The sequence below is a fragment of the Rhinolophus sinicus genome, linkage group LG11 (assembly GCF_036562045.2).
Source record: "Rhinolophus sinicus isolate RSC01 linkage group LG11, ASM3656204v1, whole genome shotgun sequence".
In the NCBI taxonomy this organism is placed as follows: Eukaryota; Metazoa; Chordata; class Mammalia; order Chiroptera; family Rhinolophidae; genus Rhinolophus; species Rhinolophus sinicus.
Window position 1 is genome coordinate 17,267,391 of NC_133760.1, and position 27,500 is coordinate 17,294,890.

The 27,500-nt window shown below is 46.1% G+C and overlaps 1 protein-coding gene across 2 annotated transcripts in view; it reads right to left on the minus strand.

The window, feature by feature from the left end:
* ZC3H18 (zinc finger CCCH-type containing 18) overlaps positions 1–27,500 on the minus strand; it is a 59,642-nt gene extending 32,142 nt beyond the window's left edge. The window contains exons 1-7 of one of the 2 annotated variants that reach the window (XM_019742695.2): positions 27,327–27,490; positions 19,533–20,125; positions 11,171–11,255; positions 10,317–10,388; positions 1,785–1,933; positions 1,365–1,457; positions 283–440 (exon numbers count right to left, since the gene is read on the minus strand). In XM_019742695.2, coding sequence (XP_019598254.2) covers positions 283–440; positions 1,365–1,457; positions 1,785–1,933; positions 10,317–10,388; positions 11,171–11,255; positions 19,533–20,111 — 1,136 coding nt within the window. In that variant the 5' untranslated portion in view covers positions 20,112–20,125; positions 27,327–27,490. Of the gene's footprint in view, positions 1–282; positions 441–1,364; positions 1,458–1,784; positions 1,934–10,316; positions 10,389–11,170; positions 11,256–19,532; positions 20,126–27,326 lie in introns of both variants that reach the window. The other variant, XM_019742696.2, reaches the window with a different exon arrangement.

Consider the following 27,500-nt stretch of genomic DNA (forward strand, 5'->3'; position numbering starts at 1 on the left):
AAACTCAAAGTTCATATGAACCCAAGTGGCTGTGAGCCGTCCCCAGTCACACGTCCCTGACACAAAAACATTTCCTTCCTTCCCAGAAGCTGAGGCAAGTCAATTGCTAAACATGTGGAATTATCTCCGGGATGTCATTCCGAGTCCAGGGACCGTAGATGGACACCAGCCCCCACACACCTTGGGGAACCTATGTGCTGCTGCTCGCCAGGGCCTGAGCCCCACACATCTGGGGACAACTTAATTCTCTCCAAAGGGAAGGAAGAGCAAACCAGTCCTTACGCTGTGTCTCTGACATCTCTTGTGATCCGATAATTCCAATCTCGGAAAACCTCATTTTCTTTGTCAAACTCTCGTTCATCTTCACCAATGGTCATAGTGAACCTTTTCTCTTCAAAATCAGGCTCCTGTTCTTTTCGAATGGTTGCTTTTTTTAAAACCTACCATGGTGAGAAGAGAGAAGCCAACACTAGTTACTGTTAGGAAAACAAAGGGAAGCCTGTCCTGATCTGACCCGCACAGCGATCCTTGGCCAGTGTGGCTGGAGCGGCCCTGCAGGAGCGACACAACTGAGCGCTCAGTGGGTGAGGGCACAGGATCCCACGTGCCCTTCTGCGGGACTGGAGCGTCCTGTCTCTGTCCCTGCACACAGCTATACCTGGCACTAAGCAGGGCGAGGAACTTCCTCACATTCTGGGACGGGTGACAGAGGTGGCTGCTTCCTACGAATAGTCCTAGCACTAAACCAGGGAGCCCAGGTATCCATTCAGTGATGAGGACCACGTGTGGTCTGTATAAGTCTGCTCACGGCAGAGAGTCATTCAAGTCTCAGAGGCGAGAGCTGGTGAAGTGTGTGCCGTGGGAGCGAGGAAAAGTTTTCAGTTTGTCATCTCACTGAAAAGAAATCGACACGGGGCTCAGAAAGCAGCCTGGACATCGGGGGCCAGAGTGCAGCCTGGAGTAGGAGTGGGAAGAAGGGAGACCCTTGTGTGCACCAAGGCTCTCTAGGGAGACAGGATGGCTCCTCCAGGAATAGCAGAGTGTGCTAATTGTGGGGAGTGGCTGGGGGCTGCAGCACCAGCTGGGTGTGGCCCGATGTTACCCAAGCCACATGAAGACAGGGGCCCATATTCTAGGCTGGCAATCCTGGCCTCCTGGGTGTGGTCCTGACCTAGCATGCCTGAGAGAGATAGCTAGACATCACTTTCTATTCTCTAGCTCTTCAAAGAAATCGCAGAAATATACCCATCACTTCAGAGGCTTTACTGAGTTTTCAATCAGTCTCTGGATCAAGGAAATCATAGTTTGGTGCAAGGACCGCCACTACTATTTTTCTTCTCAGGTTTTCTGCTGAATTCTGTTACCTCCTTTGCATGCCGAAGTCCTCGTTCCCATGCACTCTCTGTGGGGGGTTCTGGAGGGGGTGGAGGCAAAATTTCATCAACTACTGGCCCACCCTATTAAAAAATGAGAAGGAAAAGTTGAGAAAGCAAGCAAAACTTGAAAATCTATAAAGAGACAGGGGAGCAAAAACACCAACTAAACATCAGCTGGCTGCATGTGGATGCTCTCTCCTCAGAGCCTCACTCTGGCTTGACATGGCTGCCCCGAATTTAGGGTTACCTCTACATGGAGACAACGGAAGCATCTGGAAGGCGGCTTTGTAACTACGAGGTCACAGAAATGGCTTTTACATAAGGCACATGAATGTGCTTTAAGCTGGAGATTCACAGAGCTTAGATGTCTCACTTGCTAGCAATTAAAGAAAAGAGGTGTTCACGCACCCAAGGGTTGGCAGGCATCAGTGGGTGAGGTCCAAGAGGCGGGGCACCGTTAGGCGGGAAAGGTTCGGCTTTGGTGATTAGGGAGTAGTTGCCCTTGTCGTTGACTCCAGGGTGAATAAACCTACAATTCATTCCCCAGGTACAGTTCCCTAAGGAGACAAAAGTCAGGTCAGAGTGGGTCTACGAGAACCCAAGTGCATGAGGTCCACTTCCTGCCTGCTCTGCTTGGGCAGCAGCTTTTCTGAGGGCCTGTGACATGCCCGACAGTGTGCTGAGCACGCTCACAGGCTGCAGGTGTCACCCTCCACCCCATAAGGTGCACTGAGCCTGACGGTGGACAGGCCAAAGCCCAGGGGCGACAGTGGCAGGCCCGGGCTCACAGCAGGGCTGCCCTGGCCGTCACCTCCCCCCAGGAGGCCAGTGCAGTTGTGCAAGTGTGGGCTCACTCCTCACACATGCACTCCCGCCCTCACCGCCACACAGGCAGGTGCCCAGCAGGCAGGCCTGGACAGTCTTAGGCCAGACCCTCAGCTGGAGAGTGAGCAGTGCTTCCTAAAGGGCCCCTGAAGGTGGCTGGTCACGTGTTAGAGGAAACAGCCCCAAAGTCACTGTGTGAATAGTTCATTTTTGCCTAAAAACAGAAAAGTCTGAGAGCTTCCTAGTTAGAAGCGGCCCCTGCTCTGTGGGTTTACTACTCAGAGACACTGCACCTCCAGCGAGGCTCACAGGTGCACGTCCAGGATCGTGATTCTGACTCAAAACCCACGCATACTGAAATAGAAATCAACAAGCATAAAAACGGCCAGAATTCTGCACGCCTGTCTGGGAGTGATCTTTACCAGCTCTGTAAATTTGCATTTCTCCGATCAAAAGCCTCATAAAATACTTCAGGATATTTCTGGTACTTAAATGTGTTAAAGAGAAAACATATAGACAATTATAATAAATTAACCGTTTATACTTTACCAAAAAAAAATGTCACCTGTTAATTTTATTCAGTGAGAAAACACTAGGGTTATTCAAGGAAACCACTTGCCTTTTCAACACCGAAGGCAAGAAGCCAAAGTTTTTAATCTAATTAATGGTAAATCACTTTTTTACAATTTAATTTCTAGAGTGGGTAATATGTGCACAGGTTCAAAAATAAGTATCTAAGTAGTTTTAAAAATATTTCCAATGGGTTAACATGTAAACTTTAAACCATTTTTAATATATATTCACTTCTAAACATATTCCATTTGAATATTTCTGTGAACAAAACCTGTTTTTCCTTATATAACATAAATTAAAGAGAAATAATCATTTGGTATTTAGGAAAAAGCTAAACTTTACATTTTAAACATTACGAATATTTAAACTTGTATTAAAACCAATTTAATAATATATTAATCTAAATTAAATATAAAATAAGGCACGCTAAAAATTGCTTCTCTGAGAATGCAAAATGACAGATAAACTTTTAAAATTCCTAAAGGTGTTTGAGAAATCACATAGAAGAGATTGTCAAATACTGTACGACAGAGGATTCAAAATCCCAGTCTCAGGGGATTTAAAGAAAAAAAGACTATGCAGTCGCACATCTAAATAAAGAATTCTAAGACATTATCAACTTCACCATTTGACTCATAAAAACTCATACTGTATTCCACCTTGCTTTCGTAGTGAAAAAAGAAAAAGCTCATTGTAGAAATTTGCAAGTACAGAAAACTATTAACAATATAGACCACAACTTTCCCATAATTTTTAACCTAATTTACATATATATATCCACCACACACACACACACACACACACACACACACACACACACAGTGGATATACAGGTATTTGTTAGTCTCTGTTCTTTTTTAAATTAAAAAAATTTCAAAACAAAACATCACTCATGAGCCAGCCAGCCCACTGACAGCAAGACTTTTTTTTGGTAGGGGAGAAAAGAGGAACAGGTAGATAAGAAACACGCGAGCAAAGTGAGAGGTAAGAGCAGAGACACACACCCCTCCGAGACACCAGTGGGTGACAGAAGCCCATCCCCTTGGCCCCCCTGCTCCTGGCCGTGCTAAGATCCCTGCTGAGCATATGTTTGGACCCCTGGCCACCAAAGAGCAGGAGAAGGACAGATGTCTAGCAAATGCAAGCAAAAAGAGAACAGTCGGAATAGTGCAATCCCAGTAGCCTTTTATATGTGAATTTTTATCAGCATAGAAAGAAGTCTGGAAGGATACACCCTGAACTGCTGTGACTGTGGAAAGAGAAAGACTTTTACCCTTTATTCTCTTGACACTTGTCAGCACATAATACTTTCATAATTAAAAAATGTACTTGGAGAGGGGTGGGGGGTGGGAGATGAGCGTAAGGGCGATCAAATGTATGGTGATGGAAGGAGAACTGACTCTGGGTGATGAACACACAATGGGATTTATAGATGATGTAATACAGAATTGTACACCTGAAATCTATGTAATTTTACTAACAATTGTCACCCCAATAAATAAAAAAAATGCAAAAAAAAATGTACTTGGAAAAATAATTCTCTGGGAAATGTAAACAAAAATCAATCTTCTGGTTTTAAAATTGGATGGTGGTCTGCTTCTGAATGAAACTTCACATACACAAAAGTTATGTGGATTGTGATGCTGACTGGATGACTAAATAGGCTTACAATTATATAAGGACATGGGTATGAGCCAGAAGGGAACAGAAGAAATGGAAGCAGCTGTGACAGGGCAGGACAGTGGGACAAGTTTCTTCACTTCGGCACACACAGGGCTTCAAGGGCATTGACACTGCTCTTTTTCTTAACGGGATGGTGGGCACATAAGCAATTGTTTCATTCTTTATGTCTGTGTAAACATTACATATTTTATATATGAAATATTTCCTAATAAAAGGAATGCATGGAAACAAAAAGTACCCAAAGACTCTAAAAGCTATTCAGTGAAATCTCCATGTCTCCACAGAGGCAGATATCAATTTATTGGGGATCAATCAGTCAATGTACTCATCCCCATTTTTTCCTGGTTACATCATACACTCTGTGTTGAACCTTGCCGTTTTTTACTAAACAATATATCTACAAAAAGGAACCTGTATGCTCAACAGCAACAGCCCAAACTCTTATCAGTGAAACAGACACAATACATGCAGGAAACCTAATGGGCCCCAGCAGAAATCAAGGAAACTAGACAGAGAGGACAGGAAATGAAATGCACATCTCCCACGCCAGCAACCCACTGGTGACAACCCACACACGACACCAGCTCAAGGAATCCATGGTTTGCAGTGTCAGAAGACAGCATGCCATGTCTGTGAATAGAGGTCCTGAGACACTAACAGCTTTTTCAATTTCTGACTGTTGGTTCCAGCGGCGAACAGCACAGGGCAGGGCTGACACCACTTCTCAGGCTGCGCTGCCACTGTGTTTGCAAGGCATCTTACAGAGCACTCGATAATTCCGCAGGATCTCTCTGCGTTTCCATAAAAAGTACTTGCTTCCCACTAACATTTTAAAGACTTTATTTCTAAATAAGACATAGTGGTCTTATTTAAATATTCCTTGCTCCCATTTCCTGTTAGTCTAAATAACTCAGAATAGGTAATAAATATTCAGACTGTGAAAACAAAATAAAGCAGTTTAAAGTACTTCATGAAGGGAAGGCAGAATATTTACAAATCTAACAATTAACTATTAAGGACAAACCTCAGCTCTGCAAATGCAAATTCTAATAGGCATAAATCCAACAAACCATCACATACAAAGTTGTAACAATGTAACACCACAACTCAGGTGTCCTTTCCTTTGCCACTTCAGAGAACTGTGACAGAAATGGACAAACACCCACAGATATCCAACAGAGTTCTGAGATATTTTAACTTCTTTAAGGAATACCCATTATGGTAGCCGAAAGAATTAAAATAATTTCTGGACTGTTTCTTTATAAATAATGTAGACTCGAAACCAGCAGTTCTCTTAACTTTTTGGTCCCAGGACCCCAAAGAGCCTTTTCTCGTATGGGTTATATCTACTGATATTCACTGTAGAAATTAAAACTGAGAAAATTTAAAGACAAAATATATAACACATGTCATTTACGTTAACAATGTTAACATAAACGCTCTATGAAAAGTAACTATATTTAAAAAATACCTAGTGATAGGAGTAGTGTTATTTTCCTTTTTGCAAATCTCTAATGCTGACACAGAATAGTAGACAGCTGGGTTCTCATGTCTGCTTCTGCATTCAATTTCTTGTGCCAGGTCGTTTTGGTTGAAGCAGGTGAAGCAAATCCAGCTGCAGGCAGAAATGTAGCTGGACAAGGGAGGGGCTTCGTTTTAACCGCCTTTTCGGATACTCTGGGATGGTCCTTGATGCTGCGCCACTTACCAAATGAAGAAGCCTTCTTCATGGCGGCAATGCGGGATCTATAACCCTATTACTGAACTCTTCCGACTGTTCCACTGAAATCCACTGATCTATCTTGAACTGTGAATGGGTCTTCTACCCAAGTATGATTTTGTAACACCACACAATGGTCATTTGGAAGAGTTCATTAAACGCTACAAAGCTGTCAAGTTCATGGTGGAGATAAGAACTCTCCTAAATTCTAACTTTCACTCCAGAGCTGATTTATCATTAGCAGCAGATACCGTCAGTTGTTTTCCTTAAAGAGGCAGAGTCCCTTGGTGAGTCTTGGAGAAGACCTGGCTCTGCGGTACCATGATGTCATGGTCGTTCCTGCGAGCAAACACATGCTCCCTGGAAAGCGCTGCTGGCTCAGTTCACTGTGCAAACCTTGTACGTGCCCTCCCGGGAGGATCTTTTGCACGTCAGAGCATAGCAGAGGGGCTCCGTGTGCACTTGCAGTTTTGTCATACTGAACGTAGAAAAGACATGTACTGAGAGTTCTTATTGGGGTGACGAAAATGTTCTAAAACTGGATTATGGTGATGGCTGCACAACTTGGTAAATGCAATAAAAAATCACTGGATTGTACACTTCACTTAAAACAGCCACATTTTATGGCATGTAAATTATATCTCAATAAAGTTGTTTTCTTTTTTAAAGACCTGTACTCAAGTGTAAAATTTAATTATAATTTTTACTGCTCTATCACAGACTTCGTTAAGTGAAATTGGCATGATTTAACTGTGAGTACATAGTGATCCATACCTGACTATTAGTGCAGACTTAGTATTATTATGAAAATAGTTTTGATCTTAGGGGACTTTTCAGGCCCTGAAAAAGTTTCAAGGACCTGTACGGGTCCACAGACCACACTTTGAGACCTGTTGCTTTAAACACAAGAGAATATAGGGAGTCAAAAATGAGCAACAGACATTTCTCCAAAGAAGACATACAAATAGCCAAAAAGCACATGAAAAAGTGCTCACCATCACGAGTCGTTAGGCAAGTACAAATCAAAACCACAATGAGGAGATACCAGTCTCACTTCATTAGGATGGTTACTAGAGAAAACTTGGAAAACACAAGTGTTGGCGAGGATGTGAGAAACCGGAACCCCGGTGTACTGTTGGTGGGTAACCCGTTGTGGAAAACAGGCGGTTCCTCAAAAAATTAAAAACAGAACTACCAGATGACCCAGAAATCCCAACTCTGCATATATACCCAAAAGATGTGAAAGCAGGGTCATGAAGAGATTATTTGTCCACCTACATGCACAGCAGCATTATTCACAACAGCGAAAAGATGGAAGCAACCCAAATGTCCATTGTTGGATGAATGGATAAACGAACTGTGGTCTCTACACACAATGGAGTATTCTTTATTCACCCTTAAGAAGGAAATTCTGACGTGTGTTACAACACGGATAAGCCTTGAGGACATTATGCTAAGTGAAATAAGCCAGTCACAGAAAGACAAAATACTGTATGATTCCACGTATATTAGGCACCTAGAATAGTCAAATTCATAGAGAAATAAAGTAGAATGGTAGTCACTGGGGGCTGGGGGGGAGAGAGGAATTAGTGTTTAATGGGGACGGTTTTACAAGATGAAAAGCATTCTAGAGACAGAGGGTGGTGAGGACCACAATATCAATGTATTCAATGACACTGAATTTGACACTTTCAAATAGTCAAGATGGTCAAATTTTATGTGCATTTTACCACAATTAAAAAAAGAGCGAGAGAACAGGAAGAAGCAGAGAAAAGGAAGCCTGGCTCACAGAATGGGCTGGGTGCTACTGACAGCTGAATCAGAAACCCAGAGGGGCATACAGCTCCACGAAAATGCTATTTTTGCCTTTGTGAGTAGAACTTTGTGTCTTGATGATTCTACATCAATATATAAGGTAAAAGTATACCATAAACAAATACTGGTGCTTTAAAAATGTTTCAATTTGTATTCTTAAGTACATTTTGTTGTCATCCGTCACAAATATCAATGTGTCCATTTGGGCAATTAAATGATTAATCTGCAGATCACAACTTGTAATAGAAATATAGCCAACAAACTTTTTAAAAAAGAATTTCCAAATTAAGATATAATTCACATACCATAAATTACTACCATTTAAAGTATACAATTCAGGGGGTTTTAGTACATTCGCAAAGCTGTATAATCACTACCACTATCTAATTCCAGAACATTGCATCACCCCAAAAGGAAACCCTGTACTCATTAGCCACCAACCCCTTGCTGCTCCCACCCCCAACTCCCCAGCCTAGACAATGACTAATCTACTTTGTCTCTATGGATCTGTTTCTACTGGACAGTTTACATAAGTGGAAATGTACAATGTGTGGCCTTCGGTGCCTGGCTTCTTTCATTTGATGTAATGTCCTCAAGGTTCATCCATGTTAAAATATCAGTACTTCATTCTTTTTTATGGCTGAACAGTATTTCACTGTATGTGTAAACCCCACCATCATCGGCTGGTGGACATTTGGGTTGTTGGCACTTTTTGGCTACTGCAAATAATGCCACTGGGAACATTCATGTACAAGTTTTTGTGTGGATGTATTTTTCATCTCTCCTGGATGGATACCTAACGTGGAATTGCTGGGTCATATGGTAGCTCTACCCTTCACTTTCTGAGGCACAGACAGACTGTTTTCCAGAGCAGCTGCACCATTTTATATTCCCAGCAGCAGTGTATGAGGATTCCATTTCTCCGCACCCTCGCCAAACACAACAAACTTCACCTTCAAAGTGACTTCTCTTGCGATTGGAGGGAACTTAAACATACCCATCTCAATTGAACACCATGCTTATAAATTGCAGGTAAGCAAAAACATTTACATCCAAAAACTTTCTTATAACTAAGAAAAGGCAGGAGCTATGTTCTAGAACACAGAAAGAATCAACCATTTCCTTTTGTACTATATCACATTACTCTGTAGAATAAACGAACAGTATGGGGGGAAAGGTAAATATATATATTTTTTAAATTCCCAAACAAGTTACTGGTCATGCCCAGTTCAGCTGCAAAAAAGGCCGCTTGCCACTAGCTTCAGATTTTTCTACCGCAGAAAGCCTTACCCACTGGTCTCACTCCCTGAAATCCAAACTGAGCACTTAGTCTGACCCTAGTGGCACCTTGCTCCTATTGTGATGTGACCCTGGTGACGTCCATGGAGATGGCATCCTGTCCTTGGCCATCGGGCATCTCCTGACGATGCTGATCTGCAGTTCCAGCAACAACTTCCTCGGTGTGCATGCTTCCCTTGCTAAATTCTGGAAACTACTTCCGCGGTGTGACCCGGGCACCCAGATCAGAGCCTCTGTGGCATGCATGGTGGGGCGCTGCTGCCTCCTGCTGTGGGGGCCTCTGGCGCTAGTCCTGACTGCCAATTTGTGAACAGCGCTAACGGGAAATGACCACAAGTCCATCTCCGTATGTGCATACATATTTGTCCCCATTGCTTTAATCTAGAAATTTCAGAAAACAATTGACATTTCCTCCTACATCATTATGGAAAAGAGGTGCTCTGCTCAAGTTTCCATTTTCTGACACTTCCGATGCCTTCTGAAATGTACTGCATGCGTATCTGTGGCCTTAGCATGGCTCTGCTGCTCGGGATGTCGCGTCTGCTCTACAGCACATGACCGTGCGGGCTGCCCTCCTGCGGGCACGGTGGAGCCCGTCACATGCAGGCGAGTCAAAGTGTTTCCACGTGGCAGAAATGAGCACGGACACAGCACAGGCCCAGAGCACATGCCCCCGGGAGCGAGCTGACCTGGGTCCTGCATCCTGAGTGTGCTTGTCCCTCGGCCCCCGCGCACCCTCATCACCGGGCCATCCCTCAGGACCAGGGAGAGGGTCATTCAAAGGCCACCCAGCGCAGAGCTGCTCTCTCTGTGAGATGGGGCTGCCACGTGCCCGCGAGCCCACCCGCCCCATGAGGCCAGCGCACAGCACTGAGAGCCTCGTCGGGTACCTCTAAGTCTGCCCCTCCAAGCCTCCCCTTCCTTCTGGCTTCACAGCAGTACTCTGGGTCCAGGAGAAAGAAGTCTGGCCTCTGGAGCAGGGGACTTTGAGGGACTAAAGGCAGTGAATACTGTATATTTTGTACCTTTAACCTGGTCTCTGAATGGTATGGAATTTGATATTGGTGGAAGAAGAGTGGATAATGGTGTCACAACATCTGGAAAAGAAGTACAGGAAGCTCTTGTGAACTTTACACAGTACACGCAGGCTGGGTCAGTGAGCAATCTCATCAAGGGTCAGAGTAAAATCAAGAGAAAAACATCTTCCTACCTGTCCAAGAAAAATGCTGGATCACAAGACATTTACCCAAACTACTGCTGCACGTCAAAGAAACCCTAAGACTGGGAATTCTCATTTCCACTTCCTAATTGCCCAAGACTTTGTTCCAGACTTTTCAACAAGACTTTATCACACTGCCACCTGTTACTGCTTCTTGACTCGCACTGTTCACCTTTCAGAACAGAGGGAGCCTTGCTGCTTTCAGAGGCCATCCCTTTGCTATTCTGAAATCCATTCTAATTGATCGGATACATACTGCGGAAAAGTGGTAATTTTTCTTACAGAGGTGGGAAAATGTCAAAACTGGCACCTGTGGTATTTTGCCTCATAAAAAGGACCGCTTTGAAAAACGATTGCTATAGTCTACGTTAAAATCATGGGACTGTTGTAAACAGGTGGGCCTGGAACCATAAGTGTGAGAACGACCAGGCTGGCTCCCCCTTGAGTTGGTCATTAAAGTAACGGAAGGACCATTAAAAGAATGTATCATTTCCCATTCATATCACCATAACCACCACCACTAACTGTCACAGTCTAGCCCCACGAACAGCCTTGCACAGGCTCCAGGGCACGCGGCAAGGTTGAACCACCACCACAGTCCTAGGAAAAGCTGAGGCCACACAAATGGACCGTGCAAAGGCCCCGCACTCAGACAATTACCTTTCATGAAGAATCGGCAGGTGGGACGAGGCCTCACCTTCCTGTCACTGGGGTCCTTTACTTCGCCCTCTTCCAGATCATCATCCTGAAACAGAGGACAACATGACTTGCAGAGAGAATCGTCTTCATAAGAGTAAACAGGCAGGAAGGGAATCTACCTATGGGCATGGCTTTCACCAAACCAGACAGGATACGGTCACAAGGCCACTCACCAATGCATCACATTTTCCAAACCTCTGATTCCACATGCACCCAATGGGACATCTCAAAGCGACCGACGAGACTGAGGCATCCCACAGGAGAACACTGAGTGAAAATACCGTGAAGCACCCAACAAACCTGGGTTTCGTTATATTTCTCTTAATTAGCAATTCTGGGCAGGAAATGGTTATACTTCAGGTTTTTCATATTTTGTTATTTAAACAAAATTTACAGAACAAAATATTTTATGTCCTTAAAATTCAACACTAACTCGCTCTAATTTGAAAGTCTGGGGGTGAGGAGGAGGGAAGTGACTCAGGGAAGTGACTCAGGTAGGCGATGCCATCTGGTCAGTTTTGTGGAACCACCTTTCACCTAAGATCTACCAGGCCCTTCTCTTCTCATTCTTAGTACCGAGTTCCCAACCTTGGCTGCCAAATTCTAAAATAAGGTGGGAGCTTTAAAAAGCCCAGGGATTTCCAAAGAGCAGCACGACCTGGACCACTATCCTGTGCCCCCCCAACCGTCTCCTGCCCCGGACCTTGGTCACCATCGATCTGCAAACTCCCACCCCTGCCCCTTAGTTGAGACGCCCACCCCCCAAGCAGGTATCCAGCTGCCCTGCTGACGACATCTCCGTTGGTCCGTCCAGGATGGAAATCCTCATTGCTTGTGTCCCAGCCTATTCCAGAGCGCCTTAGTGCAGTCAATCCAAGGGGTCCCTCAGGTCCGGGAATCACTGGACCCTTTTCACCCCCCCTATCTCCTGCGCTACCACCGTCTAGACTATGGCCCAGTCCCATCTGGTTAGGGAAAGCACTCCCTCACTGGTGTCCCCCACTCTCTCCCACATGCTCCCCACAGTGACCTTTTCTTTCTCTCTTTTTTAAATTTTTTTGGGTAACAGTGTTTTTTCCAGGACCCAGTATCTCCAAGTCAAGTCGTTGTCCTTCAGTCTAGTTGTGGAGAGCGCAGCTCAGCTCCAAGTCCAGTCGCTGTTTTTTCCCCCAATCTAGTTGCGGGTGGTGCAGCCCACCATCCCATGCGGGAATCGAACCGGCAACCATGTTATTAAGTGCACGCGCTCTAACCAGCTGCCCCCACAGTGACCATATTCTTCCCTCTCCTCTTCCCTCATCACTTAATTCATCTATTTTCAGATTGCTGCTTGAGTCCCCTACCTCAGGGTCCCTCATCTCCCTTCAGGATGGTCCTTACAGCCCCCTCTCCTGCAGCACTGGCCATGGACATCACAACCTGCCTGATGGAATGGAGACTCCACCAGACAGGACCGTGTCTGTCTTTCTGCCCATCACGTGTTGCCGGTGCAAGCGCAGTGCCAGGCTTGTAGGAAACGGTTAGTTAAGTGTTCACTGAACGTGGAAATGCTGAAGTCAAATCCTGGATTTATGATGACTTAGTTTTAAAGCTTAAATATTTGTATAATCTCTACCTTGAAAATATTTAGTTATTAATAGCACCTTATAACAAAAAGAACAGATGCCTAAGAGTTTTATCCCCTAAGAGAGCTAACAGAATGATTTCTCACTCTCTCTCTATTTTATTTTTTTTTGAGAGAGAGGGATTAAGTTATTTATTTAAGGACTTTTTTTTAAGGTCCATTGGATTCATCATATAACTGAAAGTTTGTACCCTCTGAACAACATCTCCCCATCTTCCTCAACCCCAGGATGACTGCTTTAAGTTTTAGAGAAAACGTGCTTATTTTATGCTAAGTGACAGAACACCTTTCTCTCCCCTGGTCTTCTTTCCTATATTTACTTCTTACCTTTTTCTCATAGTAATAGTTACTGCACTAGAACCTTAATATGATATTTTACATGAGCTCTTATCTAAGTTGGGGGAAGATTCTCTCTTTGTTCTCATTAGAAAAACTAAATTTTTTTGAGAGGTTAGAACGTATTCAAATCTTCCTGCTTCATTTAGAAATTAATGCATGGGAGTGACATGATGAGTACAGAATAATAGTTTTTCAGAAGTCAGGATTCATAGTAAGTGTACTAGATCAGATTTAAAGAGGCGTGTGTTTCTACAAAGGTGTTACTTTCAATATACGCAAGAGCAAAATGGAAAACCACCACCCATCTTCAGATTGATAAGCAGTCACATAAACCATGCGAAGGAGTATACGCAGCCACTAAAAACAATCAGTAGACACACATAGAAATGCCCAGTAAAGCACATGATATAATGTCACCCCAATGAAGACAGAATAGCATCTACCCACTGACCACTGCCATCTAGTCCCCTCACCGGCCAGGATAGACACTGAGGGCTGTACACACTGGTGTACCGGGCTTATGGTCTCTCCTTTAATAAAAAATAAACAGAAACAATCAAATCACTCAACAATATAATATCCTGAATTTTTGACTAACCATTCAACACAATGGCTTTTCAAGTGACAGATGACTAAAACGAGTTCTTCAATCTTATAGTTCATGCAAATAGAACTCAAGAAAGCGATCTCTACAGCCAAACCCACAGTGCTCAGCTGTCGGAGGCTGTTACACTAAGCGTGTAACATCCGGTGATCCTTGTCGGCCTCCTGACCACGTGACCTAGAGCAGAGGGAGCAGACAGCAGAGGACAAGGAGAGGCCTTGGTGGTCTGGCCAGAAGCAAACTGGTGGGTGTATGAGAGGACAGGAGAGCTGACGAAGCTCTGAGCAAACAGCAAACATCACCCTGGATGGTGAAAATGGCATAGGCACCTAACTAGGTGAGTGTGCAAGGTCCTCCACAGCTTACAAATCTAAGGAATGGCCACGGCTCACTGGCAGACTTTTCTCAGCACTTCTTCAGGGTCAATATGCACAGGGCACATTCAGCTTTAATGCCTTTATAAAATACGTACCATGGGATGGAAGGCCTAAGTTCAAATTCTGGCTGAGTGACAGTGGACACGTCCCTTCACTTTGAGCCGTGGTTTCCTCTAGCAGAACAGGGGTGTATTCAGAGTGCTCACACACAGTGCCTCGCATAACACGAGCAGTGAGCACTGCAAGAGCAATCGCTATTTTAATGGAAAAATGCCTCCGAGACAGCATGCTGAAATATAATTACCTCTGAGCAATGGCAGCATAGGGGATTTTTACTTTCTTCTCTGTACAGGTTATTTTCCTTAAAACAAAACGACCAAAAACCAAAAACCAATGCCTGTGTATTACTCATATAAGTCGTTTCCCACACGGCAGCACCTATAGCAACGGGAGATAAGGAGACTGTCGCCACGTGGTGCCGCCGTGCAGGGAAGCAGACATGGCATGTGGGCATGGGCACCAGAGCAGAGGCCCAGGTGCCACCCTGATGCTGCCACCAGGGGCCAACCACAATCTCCTTAGACCCGGGACCTGTATCCGTACACATGGGACAATGCAGGTCTCTAATGCCTTATCCGAAACTCTCACGGCCAGATGTTTTGGGAACTCAGAAACGTTTCAGCAAGGCCATATAACGGGGTCTGAAGCAGCAGCTTCTAACAGTCACGGTAATCTTTTCTGTGAGCTGTCACCAACCCCACACGGGGGCGACTACGGGACCACAAACAGCCTGGCGTCAGCTGGGGCTGGAGCTGCCGCACGACCAGTGAGGAAACCTTTCCCTTCTCAGAGCTTCTGGGCTCTCTTGGCCGAGAGTAAGGACCGTGGCCTGTGCTACTCGTGTGCCCAGGCTGCCAGTCCTCTAGGTGGCTGACAGCACATGGGCTCTCTTCTCCAAGGTGGCGCAGGCGGTGGCTTGCCAGGCTTCAGCAAGGGGACCCGTGCTATCCTGCACCTAAGTGATGTGGAAGAGAGCAAACACAGGGAACGGACCACCTGAAAGGAGCGGGCCCTGAGGAGTAAACCCTCAGCCACGAGGGTTTTGTAAAAGAGTGTGTATCCAGACATGAAAGAAACAGCTGTATGTGAACAGGAGAAAATATAAAATACCACCTGCAAAGAAAATGCTTCCGAGTATTTTTGTACAGGGCTGGGCTGAGTGCTACCACTTCTGACCAAGGAGTCACATGGACTGTCCACTCAGGCTGTGGCCGCTGTCCTGCTGTCTCCCAGAGGTCACCCTACCAGTGAGAGAGTCACTGACGAAAGGAGGAATGGAACAAAACATGTATTCCACCCTTTTCCAAAGGAATGGCGTACTCCAGGTAGCTGAAGTTCTGTCAACCAAATGACAGTAAGATAAAAACAACCAAGTAAACAAGCCAAGGAGAGGATGGACAGACCAAAGATGGGGGGACGCAAGTCTGTAGAGGTGAATCAAAGACCCATGAAAATTGTTCGATCTGCTCCTCAAACCCAGAAGGAATGGTTCTGGTGTGAGACTAAGCAGAAGTGCAGGAGAAGGAAAAACAGAACTTTCCACAGTGGGAGTTGCCTATGGTGGCTCTGTTCTCTTTTCTGAGAGATGCACATGTAGAAACAAAAACACAGATGTGTCTGATTTTCTTAAGCGTGGCTTCCTGAACAGGTAAGAGACTACTGAGTAAATAAGGCTCACACCAGGTTCAGTGTCAGGGACCCTCAGCCCCCACTCCACAAATTACCAGGTGCTAGAAACAGCTGGCCCACAACCCCGTGTGCAAAACGCCACCCTACCACAGCAGCGGGTGGCACTTCCCGAAAGGCATTTGTACCTGAAGGGTGTTCTAGCAGCATACCAAAAACATGTAAAGGTAATTTAAGGCCTTAGTCACGAACTGTGTGGTTTAGACAAAAGAATTTCCAGGGCTTATTGTACAATTGACGGCACTTTCTAGGAAACTACCAAGGGAGCAGAAAAGTTAGGAAGGGTGGGGTGACTTCCCTTCAATCAGTTCACCTGTCCCAAGACAGAAAAGCAGGATGATGCACCCGACAGAAGGGAAGAGCTCCTCAGTTACAGGAGGACGTGTCCTTGGAGTTCTACGTTCCCAGAAACGCAGGGCAGGGCCAGAGGTTGAGGGAGGAGACGGAGCAGCTGTGTGTGCAGGAGGGGCCATCGACTCATGAGCCTCTTGATTTGGCCAGGCTGGCAGGACACCTGCTGGGCACGGAACTGCTCATGGGTCTCACTGAATGCATATTTCCTCCTCTTAAAAACACCCAGGTGGTTCACCCTGATACCAGAGCTGCACTTGCGAGGCACAGGGAAAAAGCCCTGTGCGGTAATATCGTATACTTTCCACCAGGACCAGAAACTACTCTGCAGGGATTTAAACTAAAGAGGGCCAGGCCAAAAGCCTGCCAGACGCCAGCTGTTCTTGGACCCAAGTGCACACCTCTGGTGCCCTCGCCAGCACAGAAATGTACCTGGGGACACAGCATCTTGGGAAAGAAAGATACAGGAGTGTGTGCTTGGTGGGGACACGAGGCATACATTCTAGCAGAGATCTGATAGGGAAGGAAGAGTTAGAAATGAAGGGAGAGAGCATGAAAAACCAGCAACACGTCTTTACACTGAGTTCTTTCAATGGCGGGTGGTAGGGCAGGTGCTGGTTACCCACAGCCAGTGCTTGAACTGGCCTCTCTATGCAGACGGCTCTCCAGTGTAAACCTTCCGCCCACAGCCACTCCACATGTCAATGGCACTCAACTTAAACATGCCCCAAAGCAATGGGGTTCTCTAACTGCTCAGAAGGCAGTTATTGTCTGCCTACAACGTGCCAGGTCCTGGAGCCACAGAGGAAGCCAACCCTGTAGGTCCTGGATATAGGGAACTTGTGTTCTTCGAGCGTGGGGTGGGGGGTGGGGGGAAGCAACAGAAACAACTGATGACGTACAACAAAGGTCTACGCCAGGTACAACGGAGAAGGGTAGGAGGCAAGGGCAGGAGGCGGAGCCTATGTACAGGAGGTGACATTTATACCAATAAGTAGTTAAAGGAGTGGGAGAAGCCCAGAGTGAAGTCGGGCAACCAGAGGAGTTCCGGCAGGGCAGGTGTGCTCCCGTGAGGACCCAGGCCACCATTTACAGTACCTCCCTGCCATGGTGAGGTTTGCCCGTCCCCAAGGTGAGGGCAGGCCCTGCTCTACCCTGTCACATCCCGGCATGGTCTGATAAGCCTGGCACACTACAGGACCCACCAGAGCTGTGCCCAAAGCACAGACCTGCAGGGGCGTCTTGGGTAGAAGGCCTGGTCGAAGGTGCAGGAAGGAAAGCGCGTTCCATGGCTGAATGAAACTGTATTTGGATCCCCTCAGCAGCACGCTGTTTCTAACTGGGCTGAGGGGCACTTCACGAGAGGGTGCCACGCCAGGCAAAACATGCCAAACCAACCCACCAACTGTGGGATCTGAGTGGGCAAGCAAACCAAACTGGATTTTTTATTTCACAGGCTGTTGCGAGGGGAAACCAGCAAATCTCCAGACAATGGGTGTTTTCCAGCCAAGGACAGCGGACTTCAACTCAGTGTCCCACACTGCCACATCTAATACAGTGGGGAAACCCACCAGTATGATGACACCAAGGCACTCTGGGACTCGCAGGGCGACACTGACCCCTATGATTATGGAAAGGTAGGGGAGTAGATGAATTTCCCCCTGAGACTTATTCAACAATTGAAGCAAGAAGAGTTTGTGACCGGTCCGCTCTTAACTGGTAATGGACTGTCCAGAACCCCCAGGCCACAATCAGGAGCCCCCCAACATCCCCTGGTGGCAGAACACACAAAAAGCTTTTCTCTCCGCAACACTGAAAAACCAAACTCACAGGCAATCTCAAACAATGACTTCCACTTCTGCCCAAGATTTCATCCAAATCAATGAACCTGAGTGTTACAGCACCATTTTCCCTTTGCCAACCCTGTGGTAGAGGCGAACTTTCCAAAAGTGAAAGGGAAGCATCGCTGGCAAAACCTAAGGACACTTGCATGATAATGTCCCGACAACACCCTTTTTAAATAGTATTAGGCAAAGGTTATTAACTCAGGAGACCATCTTGTACACTTAGTTGTGATAAAAGACCTGAAATTCTAAGCTTGTAACCACACACAAACAGTTCTGTTCTTATGAACCAAAGTTAGGTAAGTAATGTCTAAAACCCTATACATTCATGGCCACCACATTTTAAAATGGACTGAGCACACGTGCACCAACACACTAGTAGCGTGGTACCTCCAGTAAGCGTGTGGTTAAATATTTAGCAACCTTTTCCCTCCCAACCCAAAACAGTTCTGAGATACCCCACACACCTTCCACGGAGATGACTCTCAGATAAGCAGACTCTCCTTCTCAGGGGTACTTAACAAAACCAGGTTACTTCCATCTGTTCTGTCCCTCTCTCAGCTCCTCTGAGTAAAAGCATTCCTCAGAACTTCAGGCTATTCCCACCTCACCAAACTCAATTCCTTAAAGATCACGATTAAAGTTCTTTCAAAGGGATTATCTGTCATAAAACCCTAACATGTCCATATCGAACATGATATATTACAAGTCTTACCTTCTCCACCTGAAGGCCCGATTACTTAAATAAATTATAAGTGTGATGGTTTGATTAAAAGCTGAGATGTTCCCGCACACAACCCCATTTTCACTAGTCCCGAGGGTCTTTCCAGGGACACTTCCAAAGATGCTTGGCCCAGATGGGACCCTCACCAGAGGACAGGCCATGGGACAAAGATAAAAATGCCTAAAAGAATAGACAAAACTGGAAGACAGCTTGTAGAGTCTTTTTAGTCTCAAGAAGCTGACAAGGGCTGAAGAGCCACAAAGGTTCTGGCTGAATGCTAACTCAAACAGGATTTAAAGACAGCAAACACAGCGGGAGAAATGACCTCTTCACTTGATTAAGAAAAAAAAAAAATTCCAGAACTTAAAAAAAACCACCGGGGTGAGGCATTTTAATACAATCCAACCAAGAGAACCAGACTGAGTGAGGGACCCTGGAAATTCTGCCAGCTACCAACTGGCAGACAGAAGTTTTCTGAATCTAGCATATTTTTCCTCCTTGATTTTCAGCACTTCTTAATTGCCATGGCGACTGCTCCCAGAACAATTCTCTTTTTCCTGCACTCCTCCATCCCACCTCCTTGTTCTGAGACAGAGCGGATGGCTGAGTGAATCCTGGGAGGAGCCTCACTCCTGTACCAGGCCGAGGTGCGGCTGGTGACGGGAAGTCCCTCTGGGTTCTGCCTACACACCCTGGCAGCTCGGGCATACTCACGTCAATCTCCCCGTCGTCAATCTCTCCGTCGTCATCTTTTTTTTTCTCCTTGGCGGCCTCCAGGGGCTCCTTGTCTTCCACACTGTGGACCCCAGCCTTCCCTCCCTCCCCAGCAGCTCCCTCGCCCTTCTCCTCGTCCTCCTCGGCCCCGGCCTTCTCGGCCTCGTCCTCCTGCCCAGCAGGGGCTGGCTCTTCGGGGACCTCCTCGTCGTAGTCTAACTCATGCTCATCCAGTTCCCTGGTGACCGACGAGGCCTCGTCCCTCAGGTCGCTCGTGCGGTCTTCCTCCCCACTGTACCCCACCTCTGCGCGCGGGGGGCTCGTCGGGCCCCTGACCAGTTCCTGGGCCTCGGAGTCCTGCTCCTGGTCCTCCTCTTCCGAGCGACTCTCCTCCTCCTGGCTCAGTCCCGGGCCGGCATTCTCCTCATCCTCCAAGTCAGACGCCCTCCCCCCAGCTCCGTCCAAATCCTGATCAGACCCACTCTCCCTCAGAATGTCATCATCCGAGAGCCCCTGCTGCTCCTCTTCTTCGTCCTCTGGAGAGCGAGGGTCCCGTTCAGGGCTCTCGGCCACATCCATCGGTACCCACAGTTCTGCAAAAACAAAGAGAACACAGAATCATAGCATTGAGCCAAATGGAGTGAATCTTGCCCTGGTTTATCAGGCCCCATGCTCATACCTACCTGCTGGGGGGGTCGGGGTGGGGGGGAAGGATGAGGACCCGCACTCTGCTTGGACATGCACTGCTCCTCCAAACCCCAGACCCTACTCCACAGACCCCTGCTTTGGCCGTTCCACCGCCGAGGAAAGCAGGCTGTCCCCACACACAGCACCTCCACGACGCTGGGCTGTGCTCACTAAGCTGTGTGTTAAGTGCCTCACATCTGCAGCAACTTGGCAGAACGACACCTGGCGTACCCCTTCTTCTCACAAGTGCAACCCAAATGGTTAACAGAAAGTGAGTGATAAGACATGCACTGCACGGGACAGACAGCCTTGTGGACTCTTAGATGGCTAATGAAATGCAAGACAATTTGCATCATGAAATAAGGCAACAAAGTGGAACGTATGTGTCTGACCATTTTTCGGGAGTCATCCTGAAGGGTCTGGAGCAGAAACCCAGCCCATCTACAGGAGTCCCCAAGCTGTAGTCTGTCTCCTGTTCCTGCACACGCCTCTCCAAGTATGGCCCTGGCTGCCTTATCAGAGCACTTGGGATGATGTGAGGACACACCACAGACCCCTCCGTGGAGCGGCCCACGGATGCCCAGGTGTTCATGCACGCGATGATTCTCACAGGGAACTCGTGAACCACTGTTCTAACACAGGTACGCTGTGGAAAAGAACTCTGGCGGAAAGTTTTACATATTTAAGTGCAATTGACGCTTGAACAACACGGGTGTGAACTGCGCGGGTTCACTTACGAGTATATGTGGATTTTTTTGATTGGCCGATGTAGTTCAAACACACATTGTTCAAGGGTCAACTCCATGGTTGGAAATCTGAGAAGGTAGAGGGCCGACTATAGTTACCCTTAGATTTTCAACTGCTTGGGAGGTCGGCACTCCTACCCCCGACATGTTCAAGGTCAGCTGCAATTTCTTTTTTCTTTTTCTTTCTTTCTTTTTTTTAAGACAAGTAATCTAATTTTAGATTATTTTATTTTATTGGGGAATATTGAGGAACAGTGTGTTTCTCCAGGGCCCATCAGCTCCAAGTCAAGTCGTTGTCCTTCAATCAAGTTGTGGAGGGTGCAGCTCAGCTCCAAGTCCAGTCGCCATTTTCAATCTTAGTTGCAGGGGGTGCAGCCCACCATCCCATGTGGGAACTGAACCAGCAACTTTGTTGTTCAGAGCTTGCGCTCTAACCAACTGAGCCATCCAGCTGCCCAAGTGTAGTTTCTTAAGTTAAAAGATCGACAGTGTCATTTTAGATTTCATTTCTACTTTTACTAATCTACATTTAATTATAAAGTGAATATTTTCTGGTTTTCCTACCTCAATGTGCAAAGACAGTACACTGTTCTGTTTGTTTTAAACACAGACTGTATAAGGTGAAGTAAGAGTGTGCGTGCATGAAACCAACATCAAACAGTCTATAAGCAAACGCCATTCACCAACGCAAGGTGCAGCAAATTACCACTGAGTTGGTTTGAAATAATAGGAATAGTCAAGGGTTCAATGTTCACGTGGTTCTTCAAATTTTTTTATTTAAAATAATGTATGTCACAGTCATGCTGCTTGGGGTTTCAGCTAGATCTGGAGACATACACACATATATTTACAAACCTTATATAAAATTATTGTATGTATTTATATAACAAAAGACTAAAAATCTTTTTAAATTTATACTTTCAAAAGGAGAACCTGTATTAAAGATGCAACATACCAGGAGTTGATATCTGAACCTACAGTTAAAAACTTTTTTCGGCTGTTAATGGAATAATTTAACACACATTAAGACAAATCACTTAAAATTCATCACTTTATAAATAAACGAAATGGTTAGTAGTAATAGAAATTTATGAACCAGTCAATTCAGTCAAAGTCATTTAAGTAGACAGTTTTAAAAATGAGCTACTGTTCAGTCTTCCAACTACACTATCCAGAGGTAGGACTACTGGAAATAATTATTAAAAAGTTAGTCTTAATATGGTGTATGTACTCTGCTGAAAATGAAAAGCTGAGGTTATGCCATAGCTTTCCGCCCTCCCTGCGCAGGGCAGAGCCTGTCACGACATACTCCTACGGGCCCAGCAACAAGCAAGGACGAGAAATCTACCAAGGACAGGGGCGGCCGCGAAGACCCCTACACTCTAAACTCTTCCAGATGTAGCATGGGGGCGGTTACCACCATCAGCCAGGGACGAGTGGCAAACTGGCAGCCTCCCTATTCCGTAGTTAATGATATTAATAAAACACATAAGATTTGCCTTTGTGTATGCTACTCAATGCCTATCTTTGTATACTTTTTATTACATTGTATATAAGAAATCTTCTCCACAGAAGGGCAGGGCCTTTCATCTCCCCAGCTGCTTAAACTAGCACCTGTTACTCTGTAGTCAGGCATCACACCCCACTGATTACTGAGCCTTATACATCACTACTTGAAACCAAACAAATTCCAGTTCTCACATTTTGTAGTATAATGGTAACCTCGACACAAAGATATCTCTTAAATCAATCAACCAAAACTCAATGTCCCCTCAAACTAGTTTAAAAATCACACAACTGACACTCTGCAGAAAACACTGCCCACCCCAGCCTGTGATTGGCTTTGCAACATACTATCCTATTCACAGCCACAAACTGTCATAACCTGGTCACAGCCCTTTCCCAGGGCCCAGGTGCAAATTGGTTTCTGGTTTGGTTTCATTGTTATGATTAGATCCAAACTGCTTTTCATATTTTGGCAAACCTGAAATTAAATCCCAGAGTAAGAACTGGAAGAAAAAAGTGCCTAACTTTAAGTAATCCGAACTAATGCAAGAAATGGGCCAGTAACATGGGACATTTACCTCTTGGTATGATGTATCTTTACAGGATACATGCGCTAGTGCAAACAGTGTGGCCTTCTAAGGCGGAACTTGAACCCCATTTCTACTGCTTCTTAGCTTTAGGATCTTGGACAAATTATGTGAACTTGCCAGACCTCAGTTTCCTCATCTGAAATATGGGGACAACAGTGCGTATTTTACAAAGCCACAAAACAATTAGATGAGATGAGCCTGATAATGTGCCTGGCACATGCTTCACACATTTTAATTTAAACTGAATTCATGTGAAGGGGAGTAAAGGCAATCCTCTGCTTCCAAGAACCATACTCCTTTCACCCGTCGATTCATTTCAAGTCTCCTGGTGCACTCAGGGGTCATTCATTCACTTTGCATTCGTCAAATGCCCTGAGAATCTACTTAATGCGAGACTGTATTATTAAAACAGCTTCTGCAATAAAATCAACAGCCACCACTGTCCACTGAGAGACAACTACTCTGTGTCAGGCACTTGACCAATTTTCTCCCATCAACCTTCCAAATATGTGATGTTCCCCTTCATAGATAAGGACACTAAAGCCATATGGCCACACAGTGGCTATCTCAGAACTGCAAGTCAGAGCTGCGCCTCGAGCGAGTGCTCAGTCCCACAGCTCTGGACCACGCAGAAAATGAGTTTCGGCTTCCTGCCTAGGAACCCCTGCTTTTTGCCATTGTTCCTATACGAAAGTGGGAACCTGACTTCCAAAGTGATTTTATAAACTCCTTTTTGGAACACAGCCCATCCATAAATTGGGGACTGGCTCCTGTACCAGTAGGTTTTGCCTGTTTTTGTTCTCCCTTCTAAAGTTCTGTGCTGATCCAGCTACACTCCTATCTTAGCCCTTCTTAGAACCAAAAACATACCTTTTCATATAAATGGAAATGTTAATATGATTTATACAGACTACTAGTCAAAAAATAGTGACGAGCACATGGAGATCCAACTTGTGACACCATCTATTTTATTTTAAACTTGTCTGCTGTCTGAATCTTAGGTACTTAAACTAAACAGGAAGGTCCTCCAGTTTGAATATGGAAATTACTTTGACATTTTAAGAATGCGAAGGTTAACTTTTCAACTTTTCTTTTTAATTGGGGAATATTGGGAAACTGTGTTTTTCCAGGACACATCAGCTCCAAGTCAAGTCGTTGTTTTCAATCTAGTTGTAGAGGGTGCAGTTCACTAGCCCAGGTGGGAATCAAACCGGTGACCTTGGTGTTGAGCACTGAGCTCTAACCAACTGAGCCAACTTTCCAACTCTTAAAGGCAGTTTTCAGGGCTGACTAGAGGTGGTGACGTCAGAGGTCCTGAGTGCATCTGCTACTCTCAGGGGCAGCCCAGGGCTCCATCAGTGGTGTTTAGCCTTTTGGGGAGCAAGGATTGCTTTGAGAATCTGATGAAGGGGATGTCTCCCCTCCTGAGAAAAACCTGGATACCACAATTTATCTTCTAATTTAGGAAGTTCAAAACCTCCTGAGGTCCATTCATGGTCCCCAGAGTAAGAACTCTTGCTCTAACTATACTGCACATTATTCTATTATGTATTCATAATTACCACACTGTACTGAGATTGTTTGCAAAGTCTGTTGGGAGGCTCCACTGCCCCCTATGAAGTGCCTGACTAGAAGGGCTCAAACTCACCTCTGTGTTCCCTGGGCTCAGCAAACGGCTGGCATGTAGTAGCAGACTTCTCATGTAATTTACTGTCTAAACTAGAATGTGTTTGAGACTGAAAGGGGGCACTGTTAACAATTACAATAGGCATGAACAGGGTCTGTCCACAGCTCACAGGGACATCCAGTCACCCTAGGAGGCCCTGAGGGAAGGAATCACATCTCTTCTTTCCTGGGAATTTACAATCTGAGGATGCTCACAAGTGAACACCTTGCAGAGGGAAATACGCCAAAGAACTTCCCTGTTACCAGAAGCACACCTTGCTATACAGAACAGGAAGAGTGTCACTGGGGAATCAGAAGATGGCTTGCGTTCCAGGACATGCTCTGGGCAGGTTAACTGTCTCGCTAGGTGTCTGTGTCCTAAATTAATTTGAGATGAATTCCATTTAACAAATATCTGAATGTGTGCTCTATGTCAGGTGGTAGGAAAAACATTGTTAAGTGTAGACAATGAAATGGAGGGTGCTCTGGTCATGTCTTCACTAACTCCCAGGTGCCCAGATTTTACTGTTTGTTCTTCTCACACAATTACCCTGTAATCGAGGATTCTTGGCAAAGTTTAGAACTAATTCTTTTATCTTTTGATCCATAAGATGATGAACCTGCCCAGAGAACTGAAAAACAACTATCCATCATTCACTGTCTCCACTGCCTACTGCATCAGGCAGATGGTGACTAATAAATGTTTGTTGAATTAATAAATGACAAAAGCTCATTACCTGACAAACTACCTGTTGTATACTAAAAATAAATTTGAATTCAGTGCCTAATTTTTAGAAGACTATACCAGCACTCAAGCATAGAGTGGGAGCTGTCTCATTTCCCAGCAGTCACTCTGGAAGGCTGCATATGGATTCCAATGGCACTGCTAAAGCACGGAACATTTTGGTAACTACCCTTTTGAGTGACCTTTCGAACCTGCAAAACACTCTCTTGGTGCTCTCAGTAGCAACAAATCTTTCTCCTCTCAAGGTGGGTCACTTTGACAAACCACAGGAAGCCATTCAGAGCCTGGTCTGGTAAGTGAAGTGAGTTATCAAGCAAGGTAAGACAATGTTTGGTCAAACATGGGGGTGTGACTATTGAATGAGACAGATTTTCTCACATGGCTTATGTATTTACTACCAAAACAGGCGTTCTCAAGAGATTTTTGGCAAAGGAGCACCAATAAAATACAAGGATAACGTCTTGGGATAACAACTTTAAATAGAGCAGTCCCTATCTGAATGCCCAAGTTCTGGCACATCTGGTTAAAATTCTGATTCATAACTTCACGTACTTATGTCATCTAAAGGAAAGACGTTGAGCGTGGTGACAAACACTACCCCCAAACTGACTAAGCTTGACCACCAAAATACTCAAGGAGGAAGCACTCACCTTGAGACGATGTATAGCTGTGCAAAAGTAAAAACAAAAAAGCAAAAAACCTATTTTAAACATGAGCAAGGTCATAGTTTACCTGTTTGCTCTCTGCAATGATTCCACACAGCTTTCTTACAACGTTTGAGCATTTCCCACCCAAAACTGGAGAGGCATTCCAGCCTTTGGGACACAGTTGATTAGTTTCCAGAGCTGGCTGGGTTCCACGTCTTAGACTGTAAAATTAGCAGATCAAGACTCCCCTCCCAGGCCTTGGAAGTGGGAATCAGCCTGGGTCCAGTCTCACCCTGAGAATCCCAACCTCTGCCCTGGACAAGGACCGATCCATGGGCTGCACGATGGAGGCGAGTCTCAAGGGAGAAATGAGAGCCACTGCTATGCCCCTGAACAGCACTTCAGATGTCAAACACCCTCTTCCTCCATTTCCCCCAAATGAATCTGAAGACTGACCTACCCTTGCAATTGAGTCTGCTGGCATTTAAAATGGTCAACCACTCCACCCAGCAAACTCAGCTGTCACACAGTAGTGAGGAGAACTTAAGTTTCGGCAAGAGCAAGACTGGAAGTCTCAAAGTCTTAGGTCTTCCAGCACCATACTAACTGCAGTTAGTTTAGACCAAGGATTCAGCCTTCTCTGGGCTCCTATCCAAAGGGGCACGGAAATTCCATATTCCTGAGAAAGTGGCGCCCGTCTCTAGGCACAGCCTACGCCTCCCACCTGTGCACACTGGGGGAGCTGAGAGAGCAAGTTCCAGGAGGCTCCAGAGAGCTCAAAGTTCCCGAAGAGCTCATCCCCAGTCCGGGCCGGCAGCCTCCGGAGGGCGAACTTGCGTGCCTACACCCACATTTGTGGGCGGCAAACATGTGCCCCGCAAACGTCCCGGAAGAGAAATGACAGCTTCAAGAGAATCAACTCCACCGCGGGGCGCAGAGGCAGCCGCGGGGAGCTCGGGATCTGAGGGGTTTCAGGACCCCCAGGACCAGCTCGCGCGGACGGAACGCGGGATCTTGTCTATCTCAGCGTCCCCTTCCCGGGGTCCGAGAACCACGCTTCGGCCGGGGGCGCAGCCTGGAGCACTCCCCGGAGGCGGCGGCGGCGAGCTCCCCGGCCTGGGCTCCGCGCCGCCGCCACGCTCCCCTCCTGGCCGCCTCGGCCTCCTCCTCACCGCCGGCCCAGATGCCCCGCCGCCGCCACCGCTTACCTCAGCGCGAGGGCGGGGAGGGGGCCACGGTTCCGCTGGGGTCCGGCCGGCGCAGGGAAGACGTCCCTCGGCCCTTCCGCTCTTTATAGGCTCCGGGTTGAGGCGCGACGCGGGCGGAACAAACGGGCTCCACTACCCCCGGGGGCCGGCCATTGTGCTACGTCATCAAGGCGC